Genomic DNA, 17,550 nt, shown 5'->3' with positions numbered 1-17,550 from the left:
TGTGGTTTTTTTTGCAACAGTTACTTTAACTGTACCACCTACCTGTAGTCAGCAGGTATTTTTTTGTGTAAAAGGGCATTTAACAAGCATTGTAACAGTCAGATTTCATATCTGTGTCTTTGTCATCACCAATTACATCTGGGACTTAATTGTATTTATCTTTTCTAAAAACAGAGGGGGAGATTTTGCAATGACAATCCCCATCCTTTAGAAGGACCTGCAAATGAGAAGTTCAAATCCCTCTGCTTGCAATGTTTGACTGTTGTGCTGGGGTTTTTTCCCTATAAATAATCAGTCTGAGAAAAAAAACAACACGTCCCCCACCCACAGGGAAAACAAATAGTATTAAGTAACTTCTGCTACCTGCATCTAAATGCACTCAGCCTGCACCTTTTTTGCTTCATCTCATCTACAAAGTGGCATGGTCAAGCTTGCCTCAAAGAAACTTCTACAGCTGCTTTGAGAAGACCTAAAGGATAGCATTGCTCAGCCCAAAGCCAATAGCTTTGTTTCCACAGGTTCAGAATTTGAGCAGAGATAGGTTATACCTCATCGTTATTTCTCAAACAGGAGTCCAGACAGGTAAGTACTATGGTGAGGCCATGATTAGCCAGAGAGTTAAAATTTAACTTTTAATGAGTGGTTTGAGCCTGCCAGGTCCATCTTACAAACCTCCTACTACTGCATGTGTGAGCAAACAGCAAAGGCCTTTTAAAACAGACAACATCAATTCAAACAGGATGCACGAGAGCATCCTCAAGTTTTCAGACATGTCTTGACGTTACTGCAGTTATTTAGCATTTACCTTTTAACTCTGAATTCCTTGCCATTCCAAAAATCTAGAATTGATTTTTGGCACTAGTTTATCCACCAGTACTTGACTTCCCCTAGGTGAGATCTTTGGTTCTCAGCTGTACAGTGTGCACCTATCCTCTCCTAACTGTTCCCATCTCACAGAAGATAAAGATTCCAAACAGTCCGTTCCCTGAAAGGCACGCCCGGCATCCTTCTCAGCAGAGTTCCCTGTCTTTGCTGGTCCTGCCAGATCCCTCTAAATTGCTAAACATTCTGCATTCCTGCAGCACCAATGTAAAGAAGTCTCTGAATATCTCTTGCCTCCAACACTGAAATTTGGATTATCTTTGCTTTGCTTCTCATATCCTTGCCTCACCTTCATTCCCCCAATTTAACCATAACAGAAGTATGCAACCAGAACCGCAGCAGAAGCACTATGAAGTGGAAATTACTTGTTCTTCTAATACCAATGTATTTAAGCTCAAGCATTCACAACTTCTGCTAAAGATCTCACATTTCCAAGTTTACCCAGCACTCTTGCATAAAGACCTATGATGGGATTTTAGCCTAAGGAAGCCCAGTAACTTAAAGATCGTAATTAATGAAAGTGCAGATGGAGCAGATAGAGGAGGTGGAAGGGAGGAAACCCACAAAACAAACAGATGAACACTACACCTCTGCTCCTCCATGACCTCAGTCTTTGCCTACCATTACCATATCCCAGTTAACTCCCTTTTCTTCATCTTCCTCAGAACCACCTTCCTTAGCCAGTTCTTCCCCTTTCTGTCCTCTTTACCACCACCTCTATTTGACTGACTAAGCAGCAAACTACAGGTTCCTCAAAAGTGGCATATTTATTCATATGAGTATGTGCCTAAATGGTCTTTCTGTAGCATTACATACGGGTAATGAGGTGTCCCATTTTAAAGATGAAACAGCATGCTCAGTAAAAACAAGCCCCAAAATACAGGCTTTACAGATAAGAGTGTGCTAGCAGTGCATCCAGGACAGAAAATACTCAGATATGATTAGTTTACCTGTTCCTAGCTGGTGACTTCCCTGCATCCTCCTGCACAGACCCAAGGCGTGCAGACAGTGTGGTAGTTGAAGAGTCTGGGTGAATCAAACTGCAAGGAAAAGGAGCATGTTACAGATGTTTGAGAGATTTGCCACATGCAGCAGCATCAGAACAGTTGGAATTAAAATAAGGTTAACCATAATGTTACCTCTCATTCACACCCATGACTTAAATCAATGAGGGAATAGGGAAATCTTTCTCCAGCTGTGGGCCAATGATATTTGAAGGACAGTGCTCAAGTTCTCTCCATTCAGACATAAGTCTTGGACAATACAGGCTCTTCCCACTTCTCATATTATCTTGCCTTCACACCCTCTTCCCCTATATCGCTTTCTTACACATCCTCCTTCTTTGCAGGCTGTCATTGCACCCTTTGGAGGCAGAGGCATTACCCTCATCTCCCCAACACATCATCTTTGCAATCCAAGCAATGCTATCTATAGCTATTGCTAGACAGCTTTTACCAAGATAGCCTGACAACCTTCTGTAACTGTTTAACCTGATCACTATCACCTTTGCCTTCCTTCCCCTTCCGCCCCAGGAGGAAGGACGGCAGATATTCATACACCATCAAAGTAAATTCCTACTGGCAAAACTGTTAACAGATAAAAGCCACTACACTCCAACTGACAGAGCCATACTGGCTGTACTCTGGGATGTAGACACGTTACTAGCACAATAAATGTTCTTCATGAGAAAATGTACACAATACAACTTTGCCCGAGTACCTGTACTTGCCAAGAGTACACCACTCCTTCACTTTTAAAGGTCACAGCCCTTCAAGTTAGTTAAAGCAGAAGCCCATGCCTCCATGTTCCAACTGCTCAAATAGCAGAGCAAGATTAGACAAGTAAATACAGCATCACTCCCATAAATGCTTTTCTCACTGTTTTGCAGTGTATGACAGCGACAGGCAAGAGCCTTATCTCAAATACATTATTTTGGGAAGAGACTCAACTCCCAAGTTTTCTTCTGAAGCAAACCACTTCTCACACGGAAGCCACATATTAGAAAAATAACTTTACTTCCATTACAAAGCTGTGAGTTGCCACCTTCCACTGTGGTGGCATTTAAGTTCAATGTCTTGAGTTCACACCCTTGAAGGTCAATCAGGAACATACCAAATGCAGTATTAAAAAAAGCACCATAACCCACTACAAAGTTTTACATTTTACGAGCAACACTCACTGAAGGAAATTACCTAATCTCGCTCTCTCCCTTTCACACACAAAAGCAGCCCATGTTTACTCAGTGTTCCCCAACAAGACTAAGTGTTCTACTACAGAAAGTTACTAGGCTTTCAAGAATAGCCACTATTTCCCTTGAGTACTACAAGCTGCCGAAAATAAAGACATAAATACTTCCTTTACATGTTCTGCCTACAAGCTGTTGAATTGCTATAATAAAGATACTAATAACACATCAGAAGACAGAACTAATGATGCCATCTATTATTTTGTACACCTGAAGAGAAGCATTCCGAGCACACATACTTACTCCCCAATTCAAAATCTGGTAGCATTTATCCCAAGTATTGCAACATTACTGCTTTAGGTGACCATGACATTAAACCAGAAGTACTTTCCTTTAGGCCTAAAGCCAACTCTTTAATTGCTTCCATATAGGAGCACCATACTCTGAAAAGCAACATGCAAAGCAAGAATCAGGACACTTTCTGAAGACAGTTGTTTTTGAGGTTTTCCTTTTAAAACTATCAGAACCACCAGAAGAGATTTGCTGAGAGGCACATGTCACTAACACTACCCCTCAGTTAAAGAAAGACTTTGACTCAAGATTGTCTCCGTAGTTTCATACCTGCCTGTTCTTCTGTTTTTAGTGAAATGAACACAAACACCACATCTGACTATTTCTCCAGCCCACCCTTAAATTAAATAAAGGTCCTCAGAAATTAGCTTGTATACCATTTGATAAGTAGTACAGCGTTCTTTCATTCATGGCCTGAAAATTAAGAACGCCTCATTTGAGAGCAATAAGAAGAAATATACTTTGGAAGGAGATCGGAGAACCTTTATAGCTGTCCTTTCAATCCCACTTCAGTTGAAACAGGTGGTTATTTCCAACTTTTCTCTTTCATTTACACAGACAGCATCTCGTTTATTTTCTCGCTCAATTGAAAACCTGACAGGTAAAGCATCAGTGTTACACTGACTTGCCTCTCAATACGTTGGCAGTTAGAAGGGATGGGGTTTTGGTTTGTCTTTTTAAACTCTGAAGCTAAAAGCCTGCTCTGCAACTGGTATAGAATCACCGATTCAGTAGGTTAAAGGAAAAAACTGCAAATAATTTAAAACTCCACTAGGAAAGTTGCCACATTTCAACTCAAAAAGAAGAATACTAGAAACAAGCACAGGATTAGAATCTTTTTACAGATCTACTACTAAGTTTCCCAGATGGAAACCACCAGCTTTTGTCTAGGTATGTGTCAGCCTGAAAAGTTATGATTCTGGAGCTCAGCATGAAACCATTCACTTTACCTTTGCCAGGTTAGATCCTCCTCCAGAAAGATGTTGCGGCTAGCTTTACGGCTCCCAACTGGTGTGCGCGGCTCGCCAGGATCCAGCACTGATACAGAACATGCAGAATCTGACAAAGCATTTAAGTCTTCTCCAATGGAGTTACTGTCTGTGGAGTGTGCGTAGCTTAAGGCTATTTTGCGGCAGTAAGTGCAGGCTCGGAGATCCCCTATGGAAAGAGGAACCAGAGAGTGTAAGTGAACAGGAACAAATAGTACTCTGTTCCTACAGGATGAAAGGTGTGTAATGGTAGAAAAAGCAGGGTTTCCTGTTTCAAAACCTCTTTGCTTGTTTAAGTCTGCTTCTCATATCCCCTTAAAGAGCAAAACCCCAGATAACTGTACGCTCAGGGAATTCCTCCAAGTCAAATGATGGATAACACGCGAGATCAGTAAGAGAGAGACAGGTTGTGGGGGTAGGGAGAGACAGCACATGTGCACACTGAAATCATGCTACAACAACAGCCAGTCAGATATGACATACCAGCTGATGTCTGGAAATAATTATCTCCTTCAGGAGACGTCTAGAGTTTGGTAACTGGTGAGTTTCCTTCACTCTCAGTTAGAACATGTGGCTTATAAAATTTTAAAACTACCATCACTAAGAGCAGCTTTTACTTGAACACATTTTTTGCAGTGAACATCCTTGTTAAACAGTGGCCATTTTTGACATCATGGATGTAGTCTTGGTAAAAATAAGCAGGCATGGCATAATCCACCATTGAGCATGAAGAAACTGGTAGAATTAGGTGCTGTGATTCTTTTTGCTTATTTCTAAGCTCACTAGAGACCTGTACAGCATTCTCTAGCAGATGCCAGAATATAAAATGCAGTAGCCCAAACAGAGCTGAGCACACAGAGAATGTTCTGCTTCTCAACAGGTAAACCCTACCTGTGTAGCCCATGAATTTTCCAGGGATTTCCTGGTTGCAGCATCGACTACAGAAGATCTGTCCACAAAGTCGACAGTGGTGCCTCCGCCGGAAGGTGGTGAATTTCTCACTGCAGTCATAGCATTCTTTGCACTGGCTGTCAGGCATCCAGTACTGCTTCAAGTCACTGTCCTACAAGGTAAGGCAGCAGAGAAAAGCCTTTTTTTGTAAATAAAAAAAAGCATGTTTGGACTCATGATTGCTGTATAGACCATGCATATGAAAAGGACACTCTCATATATTCATATACATGTGTGTATGTTCACACTCTCGTGTATAAGGCACACATATGCACAGAAAGGATTTTTCATGTGGTTTTACAGGGAGTCAGAAGGCTGAGAGAGTTCTTAGCTGTGAGAATAAACCTAGTAAGCCTTTGCCTTCTTTATCCAAGATGCAAGCAAAGCAGATAAAAACTATCCTGAGCTGTAGAGAAAGGTCAAGAAGAAACCAACTTATGAAGTATTGATTGCTCTTCCCTCTCACTTGCCTCTAGCATATGACAGGCCCTCAAACAAGCACAGTTAAACAAAAAAAACAAAACCAAAAACCAAACAGAACAAAGAAACCCAAAACCTGCAGATTAGTTGAAGCTGTTATCCAGAGATAAATCAAATTATCAGGAATTATCAGCAGCGCAGGAACATCATTTCAACAGCTAACACTGGAATGTACTTTGAAAGGACTATAGATACATGTGAAAAGTTCTGTTATATGATCAAATTCTTCAAAACCTCAGTAAATGGCTGTAAAAGTCTGTGTCCCAGATTGACATTGTTTCTGAACTCCAGGTTAACTGCCATGTGAAGACAACTGTGGAACACACATTCAGCAGATTTACAGCATGCATACAGCCACAGGAATTTTTGTCTTGTTTTTAAGACTTGAAAACAAAGAGTTAAAACTTACATTTGGTGTTGTAGCTATAAAGAACAGAGCAAGACAAATCTCTCAATTATCATTCTGAGCACACCAGCTACAATTACCACAGATGGAGACAACTGCTAATGGTCACATGACAGCTCTAACTGTGAAACACTGCTAGAGTTCAGTTCTGGCAATAAGCCTTTTCAGAGGGACTGACTACCCTGAGTTTTTCTTAGGAAGGGGAAGTGCTGCAAGATTTTTCTCAAAATAACACAAGAAGAGAGTAACCACAGAGAAGAAAGGTGATCCATATTCTGATTTTCACATAATCAAAAAAAAGCACACCCTGGGGGTTTATTTTTGTATGTTCACAAAGTGAAGTTTGACATAGCTGCTAGACAACTCTGAGACCAAAACAGCTATGATCAACGAGACAACAATATCATGCTGTCCTTACCCAAAAAAAACTTGTACAGAGAGAGGCTGAAGACTGCTCAGTGTAGTCTATAGTGTTCCAAAGAGTCTAGAAATTTTTACAATGAACACTAAGCTTCAAGCAGGGAAAGATGCAGCAAAGAGCTTTGCCACGAAACTGCTGCAAAGCTACAGGGGATGTCAATTAACAGGTTTTGCTACAGCTCTGCATGATAAGCCAAGCCTCTGGTTCTGCCACAAAAAAAGCAGCTGTTCAAGCATTAATGTCTCTGCCCACCATCTCTCTCACATTGCCTCTGCCCCACCTGCACCTGACTGGCTGTTTAGAAACCCGGCTATTGCTGGTGACACCTTCCAGCTCTCTGCCTTGCTCAAGTCACAGCCAACACTCATGATAAGAACAGCCTACAAAGAAGAGTTCAGAACACAAGTCTGGCCCCTATTTGCAGTAAACATTGATAAGAGCAGCCCCTTCCAGGATCTGACACATACCTCCTATAACAGTAAAGTGGTCTCCTGCAGAGACAGACCAAATCCACAAGAAAGCGTTGCCTAGAGCGACTCAAGCAAGACATTGCTGCAGTGGAGGGCAGTGATGCATTACCATTTGCACCGAAGTCAGTATGCTGGCAACTAACATACTGCTTTCAGAGAAAGATCTAAACATATACATTTACTGCTGCATCCTGTTTTTATGAGCACTTCTCCAACACCTTCAAAGGTGTCTGAAAATCTCGAGGCCCTTCAGAAGCTGCCACAAACTGAAATATAAATAGGGGCCACACTCAATGCCCTACTCACTGCAATGAAATGCTTTTGTTTCACCCTCAGAAATACTGCCCTTTCCACCAAAGCAAAGTCACTCTTACAAGTAGAATAGCATTTTAAGTTAAGTGAGCTTACGCCAAGTCTACCTGTAAAAGCTACCAAGACAAAAGTCTTTTTCCTCTTCAATCAGTTTAATTAAATGTACTTTTACCTGTTCATGTCTTGCTCCCAGACACAGCTATTTATATCATCACTTACAAATAGTTATGGCTTCTTTTCTCAACTGGATCCTCACCTTAAAGGCATGGTCCAACAAAGCAGAGGAAGGTGAAATCAACAAGTCAGTAGCAAACACCAGACCTTTACCCAGCTGAATCAAACTTGATTAACACTGATCAATATTTGCTTGAAAGAAAACACTGCTGACCAATCACTACCACAGTAAGTAGCAGATGTAATTAATTATCAGAATTCTCATTATTATTTTGACAATCAATGTGTTTTACCTGCCCATGGTTAGTGTCCTGGTTTCAGCTGGGATGGAGTTAACTTTCTTCTTAGTAGCTAGTGCAGGGCCGTGTTTTGGCTGTGATGTGAGAACAATGTTAACAGGACACTGATGTTTTTAGTCGTTGTTGGATAACGTTTATACTAAGTGGAGGAAGGTTTCTTGAGCCCTGCCACTGAGAGGGCTGGACGGGCACAAGAGACTGGGAGGGGACACAGCCAGGACAGGTGACCTGAACCAGCCAAAGGGATATTCCATACCATGGGATGTCATGCTGAGTATATAAACTTGAAGGGTTATCTGGCAGGGAGGATTGTTGCTTGGGGACTGGCTGGGCATCTGTCAGCAGGTGGTGAGCAGTTGTACTGTGCGTCACTTGTTTTCCTTTCTCCCTTTTCCTTTAGATTTTATTATTTTCCCCACTTTCCCATTATAACTGTTTTTATTATTGTTATTGTTCTTACATTTTTATTCTGTTTAAATTATTAAATTGTTCTTATCTCAACCCTTGAGTTTTACATTCCTTTCTGATTCTCCTCCCCACCCCTCTGAGTGAGGGAGAGTGAGCAAGCAGCTGTGTGGTGCTTGGTTGCCAGCTGGGGTTAAACCATGACAGTTAGGAATAAAACCATCAGGTAACACCAGATTAGGTAACAGAAGTGGGAAGGAGCCTAAAATGAGAGCACCTGGTCCAGGTCCAAGAAGCTGAGCAACTGAAATGTTTCACTCCCACAGCATGACAGATGTTTGACACATCAAAAGTCAGCATTAAGTTCCATTGTTTCCCCTGCACTCACACAAGAATTTGTGAGTTTATTCACTCATCCTTCAAACATCTGAACCCCCCCCCCCCCCCCCCCAATGTACCTAAAAAATGAAGCTCAGAGAAGCCTGGTAAACAGTTCAGATTCTAGATAATCTGGCCTATAAATCCTTCCAAAGTACCTGGCTCTTCCCCTCCATGATTTCCTTGAGGCGCTTTAAAACGGTGCTGAGGCTTCTTAACTGAACTGCTGTTCGAGGATCATGACCTCCAAGAGGTGGTTCTACTTTCCTCCGATTGTCTGGAAGGGAAGGGACAGTAGTATTCATTTCTTCCATGATACATCAACATTCACATCACAACACAAAACCTCATCAGAGGGAGAAATGTTCACATATGTATGTACTTTACGAAGTTACAGTGTGTATCACTTTTTGACCTTGCACTCCTCCCCCAAAAGGAGCGTCTGATGTCAGATAGCTTGCTTTGATTGACATTTTAAATACCATCCTTTGTTGACAAGAACCGATTTAAGTTCTCTGAGAATGGAAACGGCTTTTAAAGAAGGGACTTTCAACCTACTGTATTAACCTTGTAATGAAAGTCTTTTAGAAAGCACTGAAGTCTCATTTTAGAATGCCCTCTAGAATATTAATACTTCCAAAGTAATTGCAAGAATACTCCAGGGCTGGTGTAAGTCAATGCCTTAACCTGAATTTATTTATAAATTATTACAGCAAGTCTCAGGACTCAATTGCTCAGTTTTGATTAAAAACAGTAACTCGGAATAAAATGCTCCCAGAAGTTCTCATCTTTGAGGTTCTTTTCTTATTTTCCAAGAAAAAAGCTGAGTTGTTGAGAACTTGTACAGTCATTCTTGATTAACTATAGCAGAGACTCCTGAATAAAAAGTTAACACAGTTAGTTTCTTTCCTATAAAATGCTAGATTACTTTGAAGCATTGCTGTACAAGTTACAAATAGGATCCTTCTCTCCAGAAGGATCAGGACACACAGTGCTGCATTGAACACTTAAACATTTTTAAGAGTCATCAACAACTTTTCTGAATAGTTTAAAGTTTCTTACCAGCTTCGTTGCTCTCCATCTGACTAGCATTTTATTTTGATTCCCCCTGGCACTGGAAGAACAGACATGGCTGCTTTCTGTTTACTGCTTCAGATATCACTGATGTCAGCGGGAATGCTGACAGCCCCAGCAGAAGCGTGTTAACTGTTGCTGTGCAGTAACAACTAGGCTATTCCTTTGTGTGCAGATAAAACCCCTTAGAATAACACAATTAAAACTGCAGGATTCCATGCCCCCTCTTCAGGTTCTTAGTAGACTTTTTAGTTAATCAGCCCACATATAGCTGCTTAATGACCTATGTACAATAAAGAATCCACAAGAGGAGAGGATTTTAAAGAGATTCTAGAGTGTTTAAACCCAGTCCTGTGGCTAGCCACTTGGAATTAAAAAAAAAAAAAAAAAAACAAAAAAAACAAAAAAAAACCACACAAAAAAAACCAAATACACTTCTGGACAGTACCAAGTCATGTATTTTATAGTGATTAAAGGGACTTTAAATATTTCAAGAAAACATCAATACCATAGTAACCTTTGCCTCCTCCTTACTTCTATCACAAGATCTATGCTGCATTTAATTCCTGGACTTTCCTGCTGTAACTTCTGAATTCAATAGTATCTTCTTTCCAGGAATGTTGCTTCCAATTCAAAAAATTACTATCAGGCCTCCTTGCCCAGCTAGTGACAAATCTTGTCAGGCAAGCAATTCCCAAAGTACGAACACATACAGCAATGAGGAAATGCCACAGGTAACTCCACACTGAGCTATGCGTGTTACATAAAACAATGTCAAAAGGATGACATCTACATTAGAAAAAGCATTCCGCCAGCAGTAGGAGCACATAGCCAACCCGTTTATTACTAGAGAAGCTGACCAATTCTCAGATTAAAATTCAGTTGGCTTTTTTCCTTTTCAGTCATGTGATTTCACCCCTTCTGGGGAAAACACACTGGAGAGCAAGAATGTAAGAAGTTATTATTCTGCAGTACAGGACACACTGTGTCCAAAACACTGTCCTTATAAAAAGACTCACATGTATCAGTCTTAGGTTGACTCTTAGTCCTGATTCAAATTCTATTACTATAAATACCACAGCCATTTTCTCAGTTAATGCACGCATGATTTACAGAGGTATGTTTTCAGCATTGTAACTGCATTTCCTTATTTCACCATTAAATCTGCAAAACTCACACTCCCTTCCGTAAACATGCAAACTGTAAGAGTATTTTTCTTGCTTTGCCCACATAACCATCCAAACTTCCATTAGTTGCACTTCTGAAGAGATTTCATAACCTTTTTTTTTATTTTATTTGATCCCAAGAGGGTTGACCACACTTATGCATCTAAGTAGTGGTAAGCTTTTTCAGTGGTCCTGAAGCAGCAAACTCAGTATATGCTGCTAAATAAATAAAAAAAACCAAAGAAACAACACGAAAAACCCACACACCTCCACCCCCAAAAAAAACCACCCCACACACCCCACCAGCCACAATTAAAGCTACATACAAAATCAGCTTTTCAAAATAAAGTTAAACTTTGTTTAACTGTTATTTAATCCTTTATGACAATCAGATCAGCTGCACAAATTTTTGCTTGTGATTGTCCAACAAGCACAAAAAGAACTCCAGGAAGTCAAGACAGCTTCCTCGTGGTTTTAGTATATAGAGTCCTTATACTTTTTCAGTCCGGAACTCTATCACATCTTCATCCATTTACTCTTCTTCCCTAGCCAAACACTCATACAAAGACAGTCATTTTTCACTTGATATCATTTTGCATTTAACAAACAAAAGCCAGCTGCATCTCAGCCCTTCAGTGTGACACTCCAACATGAGCGTGGAACACATCTTTTCAGGAGTACCAGCTTATGCAGCATTTGCATTTTTTGTATCCATTCCCTTCCCATCTACATGTTTGCTGAACAAAACCTCACAAAAGGAACCGCATCTAGATTTTCCATTTGATTTATTTCTAACCTATTTCTCCTTTTTAAACTAAAAAGTAACTCCTACAGCTACTACAGCTAAAAAAAACAAAAAAAAAACAAAACACAAACCCACAAACTCATATTTCAACAGTACCTCTCATCCTTCTGATATGTATTCATAGCTACGGATCCTTGGCAATCCTATACATCCTTTGAAATACTGTATGTTTTCCTCCCTTTTTTCCTACTCTCCCCACCTGAACTGTGATCACTAGGAAGGAACCCGCAATACCATTCCAGCTCTGATTACCTACTCGTACTCAGCACACTCTTCTGAGTTCAGGCCACAGAAAGATTTGCTCAGTAAGTCATGCCATTGTTCTGCATCCTCAATTACTGAATCACTTAATATATTTTTCCAGAGTTTTTCATGACCCTAGGTATTTTAGCAGTTATTTTAAAGTGAATGACAACAAGTGGCCAACAATAACCTAGCAGACAGCAAGAGGGACTCCCACTATCTACTCACTAGCCCTTCCAGATCTTCATAAATCCATTACACAGCTGCACCTTTGAAATGACATTCAATTTCCATTCCAGCTAGAAGAAGTTCAGTATAGCATTTGGCCATAGTTCCAAGGGTAGGAATAAAAAACATGTAGACACAAGTTCCTGTTCAATTCCCCTCAAAACATCTAGAAGCGAAAAAATCTGCATTTATAACTCCCTTGAGGTCACAAACATCGACCCCACTCAGAATGAGCTCTAAAGTTATAGTCTGTATAGTTTATAAATGCAGCTGTTAAGAAACCAAAGTCTCTCAAGACAAAGTAGAAATTTTCAGGATCAAGGTTCAAGTGACTTTAAGACATTGGATATGTTTTGGCAACCTCTTTTGTTCCAGACTATTTTGTAATTAAGACAGCAGAGCCCCAACAACAGTGTCTTGCTGGAACGCTACAGGTGGAGGGAAAATGCTTCTGAGGTTGAAGTGCAACCTCACTCACAGAAGCAGTGTAGCCCAATAGAAAATTCTGCTATCAATCTAGACAGTCAACAAACATTTGGTCACCTCCTTCCACTTCAGTCTGAAGCATCCCAGACTGCCTAGTACAACATTTGCTTGTAGCACAAAGAGCTGAAATTACCCAGGGTTGAAGAAGATCTTCTTTGCAGCTCACCAGTCAGTTGTTTTTTGTAAGGAACCGGTGACCTCAGAGACTGAGCCCTGGTGGGATGCTGAGGACTGGACCAGCCACCACTCAACGCTTGTGGATCACTCTGTCCTGTCTCTGCTCTCTCTGCCGGGGATGAAAGCCTGCCATCATCTAGAGGTGACAAAAAGCAAGAAACCAACTCTCAGACATGATAAAGAAAACCAGTACTGCATGCAGAACTAGGGGTAAAAAACCTCTCACAAATGGCTCATTTGGATCATGATTACACATAACAAAAACCACCAATTTTTAGTCTGAAAAGTACCATTCAAAACATGGAAACAGACCAGTACACAGGACTTGTCTGTCAAGGCTCTGGCAATTTCAGAAACATCCCTTATGTGAAAAGGGTCTAAAAAAAACAAATCGGCAAGCACAAATTATTCTTGCTATATGGAATGGCTACGCTTGATTATCAGCTTCTGCCTTGAAAAGTTTTTCAGTTATGCTGGAAGCCAGTACTGAGGTCACATTAAAGTTACCACAGCCTATAATAATCCACCTGTTTCCATCAGAGGATCAAGTACAGACAGGTTCTCATCGATTCCAGTAACATGCTCATTTCACATGCTGTTTCAAGATTGTTTTCCCATTCTTTCAGCACAATACTTTGCTGACTCCAGCTACAATTGTGCAGAGACAAACAAGTGAAGCCAATATTGACCGCATCTTACGTTACTTTCAAAAAATTAATAGTGACAGGCAATATTCTACTATGCAAATCAATAGCATTCACACCAGGTAGGTTTTTTTCATTTTGCATAAGAATAGTCTGGACAGATCAGTTTGCTTATGCAAGAAGCTATCTTGGCCCTTTTTTTCCCTAGCCCAAACATTGCAGAAGTATGCTTAGCAGAGCTGGATAATGAACAGACTAAACAAAAGCAGCTGACCAGCTTGCCACCTCCAACAAAGAGATACACAGCTTTTGTACAAAACTGAGGTATATTAATTCACTGCTCTTCACAGTGTATTTCTTTGAAACAAACAAAAAAAACCCTCACATAGTTCTTTAAGAGCTTGCCAACTGAGAATATATGTTTCATGACATATGTAGCATAAAAGCAAAAATCAAGTATTACTTCTTAACTTACAAAATTTTCACATTTCAGACCTCTTGATGGGGAACACTTAAGCCATGCACATTAAGGGTGGACCTCCTGCAATATTGCAGCTCGCCTGCCACCCAGCTGAAGGTACAACGTGGGCAGGAAGGTGAGAAGCAGAGGTAGTCTGGAGCAAGACCTTGCATTGGAAAGACAGGCATACATTTTGCTCATATAGGCTGGAAGAGGGTTATTCCTGCTTTTAGCCCCCCAAAAAATTCATACAGGCAAAGGAAATCCAGATGCCCAGCTAAGAAGCTATAAAATATTATCTGCTAACTGGCTTGTCTCTGACCTTCATGGGCAGCCACAATTTCTAGCTGCAAGATGGTGCTTCTCCCACAGCAAAGCTCTACTACGTCACCCAAAAGCAGATGCAACATCTCCCCCAGGAGAACTGATTCACCATCCATTTGGCCAGCCATCTGACATCATCCTCTTATATTCAGAGCTCTTTTTACAAGTTTGTGCAGCAGCAGAGAGCATCAATAATACAGCGGACACAATCCATGCACACACATGCCCCCAAGCACTTACCTTTGCTGAAACGGAAGAGATTTACAAAAGAGCTGTAGGCTGATTTAAAAGGCGGCTCATCCTGGTCTGGAGTCAGGGGTTTGAAGTGAGTGAGATGAGATGGACTACTAGGAGAATGAGGTAGATCACTGGTAGGGTCCAGTGTCGGAGACCGTTTGTCATCTGCGGCCATTTCACGTGCCCTGGAAAGAGTTCAGCAACATGCATTATACACAGGGTGGTGAAACAAAACATCTTGTCAACTGAAGAGAAGGTGTCACAATGAGATGCTAGAGGGGACATTCACCCCACCTACCACAGACCCACAGATATCTGCTATTAACACAGGTCAAGAGTGCTGGAGTCGGGAGCCTATGAACCCTGACTAATCACTGGCAAGAGATCAGCATCTTTGTAGAGAGCAATTCAGAGCTCCTAGTTAAACATCCAGAGCAATCAAAGTAAGTAAACAGCCACTAAACTGTTTTATGGGAACTTGAAGTTTTCAAGTGGAGACTCTGCATGTGTATCACAAAAAAAGTTTTAAATATGACTTCTGCAGCCCTTGTAACAAGAAAACTCAAGACAGGCACACCTGAGCAAGCACAAGGCATGGTCGTTGTTTCACCAGGTTAACTCAGAATGAGAAAAAGAATTAACTGCAAACAAAAGCAGGACTAAAAGATTGAGTTTGGTGGCACACTGCTTCCTTCCCCTCTGCACTACAGTACAGGGCCTTGTGCAAGTTACCAGAGAAGTAACCCAAACTGTGGATTATTTGTTGTCCTAACACCTCTAAACTTCCTTGCTTTCAAGAGTAGATACATCAAGGAAAAACAAACAGCCAAACAACCAAACCACATTCTATATTAGGAGAAGCTACACTTGTTAAGCCTACTTGCGATGTATCAAAACCTTCAGATGGCCAAGAGTCACACTCTCCCACAGCTCATGTTCTTTACCCTCAATACACACCTGATTTCTTCCACTCTGCCTCACTAAGTCTGCACTTCTAACCTGCTAGGCAAAGGTGCTTACTACCTTCATCTTTGTTTAAGCAAGACTTAGTGAAGCATTTGACAGAATAGGAACATACGGAGCTATGAGTGATGCCTGACTTTTATGCGTGCCAAGGATCAAAACCCTTAGCAGCTGATACACGCTCCTTCATGAAATACCAGTTTCCACAACTTCTCCCTAGAATCTACAGGCATATTCTCCTGACCAGAACATTTTCTTCCAAGTTCTAAGAAGCTACACTAAAAATCTGCACAGTCCAGAGAAAATCCACATGGTTGACAACTGATACTGGAAGTGCTAACAAGCTGCATGCAGCTCATGTGGCAAGGTTTGACCACTCCTACAAGGAGCGAAGGAAAGATGTTATCTGCAAGTCATATGACTTCTCAGTGGACTTTTGCTTGCTGCTTTGCATAGTAAGCATGTTTAGCTCAAGAGTTTCTCCTGATAGTCATGTATCCTTAAGAAAGAAAAGAGAAAGAAATCATTCACAAATTTCAAGAGAAACTTTGGTCAGGTTCTTTATGTAAGGTTGAGCCTTAGCATCCACATTCCTCTCCCCTGTAAGTCATGTTACTTTTTGCTATTGTTCATTTCAGCAAGATTATTCAGCCCACGACTTGAGCATGCTTAAAAACCACAGTTCATGAAAAATGCCTTCAAGAACATATCTTCAGGTAAATTTGGAATTGTTTCTTCAGTGCTCAAGGCAACTGATAACTTGCTTTTTAAACGCTGAATGCACAGCACGGGTACGCTCCCACACACGCTACTACATTAAAAAGCCCATTTTGAAGTCTACCAGAAAAAGTTTTATAGGAAATTATGTTCATCTCTCAGCAACTGGCTATAGCCTGGCAAGACAGAAAAACAAGGAAGTCTCTGAACTTGCATACAACATATATGAGATTCTGGAAGAATAAACTTTAGCTTCAAGGGGAAAAAAAAAAAATCACCCACACAGTAATTGTTTCTGTGACAGCAGTACTAGCCTAATTAAAACAGATTGAAGAGAAGAGTACCATGCTTGGCATTAGCTTCAGAAACACCTGGGTCTTCTATGCTGCACAACACATTAGCCATGGAGTATGTCACCCTTTCTTAAAGTGCTTTAGTTCTCCCGCTACAATGAAAACACTGCTTCCCTCCCCCCCACCACACAGGAACATAGTTACTTGTTTCTGTATTATGGGAAACCAGAAAGCAAGGCACACCTAGCAATCACCAGGCACAAAACCACACCACATCTTCCCCAGGACCCTTACCCAGCCGCCGCGCGATGCAGCTACAGCCGCTTTGGGCTGCACCGTCCTCCGCAGCCACCGACGGGGCGCAGGGCCAGGCGCGGCCCCAGGCCACCGCACGCCCCCGCCGCCCCGCGCCCCTCGGCACCGCCACGGCCGCCCAGCGCCAGCCCGGCCCGGGCGCTCCGTGCTCCGCGGATGTCACGGCAGGCACCCGACCCGCGCACCCAGCTGGAGCGGCGGAACACTCGTTATTTAACTGTAACTGCGTGACACAGGCGCTTCACCGCCGGCCCCTGCGCCGGAGCCACGCCGAGCGCCCTGCCCTGCCTCCCCCTCTCCTCAGGGGACAGCCTGCCCGCGCGCGGCCCGGGATGGCGCACCCGGAGGATTCCCCGGCGGGACGGGAAGGGAGCAGCGGGAGGCCGCGGGAAGCTGCTCGCGGGCAGCCAAGGCGCGCCGCCGCCTCCGCCAGGGACCGGGCCGGGACCCGTAGAGAGGGAGCCGCTCCCACAGGCCCACACGACAGCCGACCAAGATCACCCGAGCTAGACGAGCTGTGCTCACCTGCTCCCCACGGGCAGCGGTGCGAGGTATCGGGGACAGGCCCAGAGCGGCACCGCCTCTTTTCTGCCCCCCTCCCGCGGCCCGGCCCGGCACCGCGCCTGCCGCTCCGCCGGCCCGCCCCTAGCAACCCGCCGCGCCGCCGCCAGCCCTGCCCAATCGCCCGCCGATGGCGGCGCTCCTCGCCGAGGCA

The 17,550-nt window shown here is 42.4% G+C and overlaps 1 protein-coding gene across 8 annotated transcripts in view; it reads right to left on the bottom strand.

Annotated features, from left to right (window-relative positions):
• Nucleotides 1-17,550, bottom strand: part of PIKFYVE (phosphoinositide kinase, FYVE-type zinc finger containing) — a 67,132-nt gene that overhangs the window by 48,863 nt on the left and 719 nt on the right. For 3 of the 8 annotated variants that reach the window (XM_055812940.1, XM_055812941.1, XM_055812944.1), the window contains exons 2-7: nucleotides 14,551-14,732; nucleotides 12,839-13,018; nucleotides 8,862-8,980; nucleotides 5,299-5,470; nucleotides 4,369-4,576; nucleotides 1,833-1,922 (exon numbers count right to left, since the gene is read on the bottom strand). In XM_055812940.1, the coding sequence (XP_055668915.1) occupies nucleotides 1,833-1,922; nucleotides 4,369-4,576; nucleotides 5,299-5,470; nucleotides 8,862-8,980; nucleotides 12,839-13,018; nucleotides 14,551-14,732 (951 nt within the window). Of the gene's footprint in view, nucleotides 1-1,832; nucleotides 1,923-4,368; nucleotides 4,577-5,298; nucleotides 5,471-7,914; nucleotides 7,994-8,861; nucleotides 8,981-9,765; nucleotides 9,842-12,838; nucleotides 13,019-14,550; nucleotides 14,733-16,814; nucleotides 16,948-17,360; nucleotides 17,505-17,550 lie in introns of those variants that run through there. The other 5 variants (XM_055812943.1, XM_055812942.1, XM_027786164.2 and 2 more) reach the window with 5 other exon arrangements.

This window comes from Falco peregrinus, chromosome 8, assembly GCF_023634155.1.
Source record: "Falco peregrinus isolate bFalPer1 chromosome 8, bFalPer1.pri, whole genome shotgun sequence".
Classification (NCBI taxonomy): domain Eukaryota; kingdom Metazoa; phylum Chordata; class Aves; order Falconiformes; family Falconidae; genus Falco; species Falco peregrinus.
The sequence above is the reverse complement of the archived record's forward strand: the minus strand, read 5'-3'. Positions and strand labels throughout refer to the sequence as shown.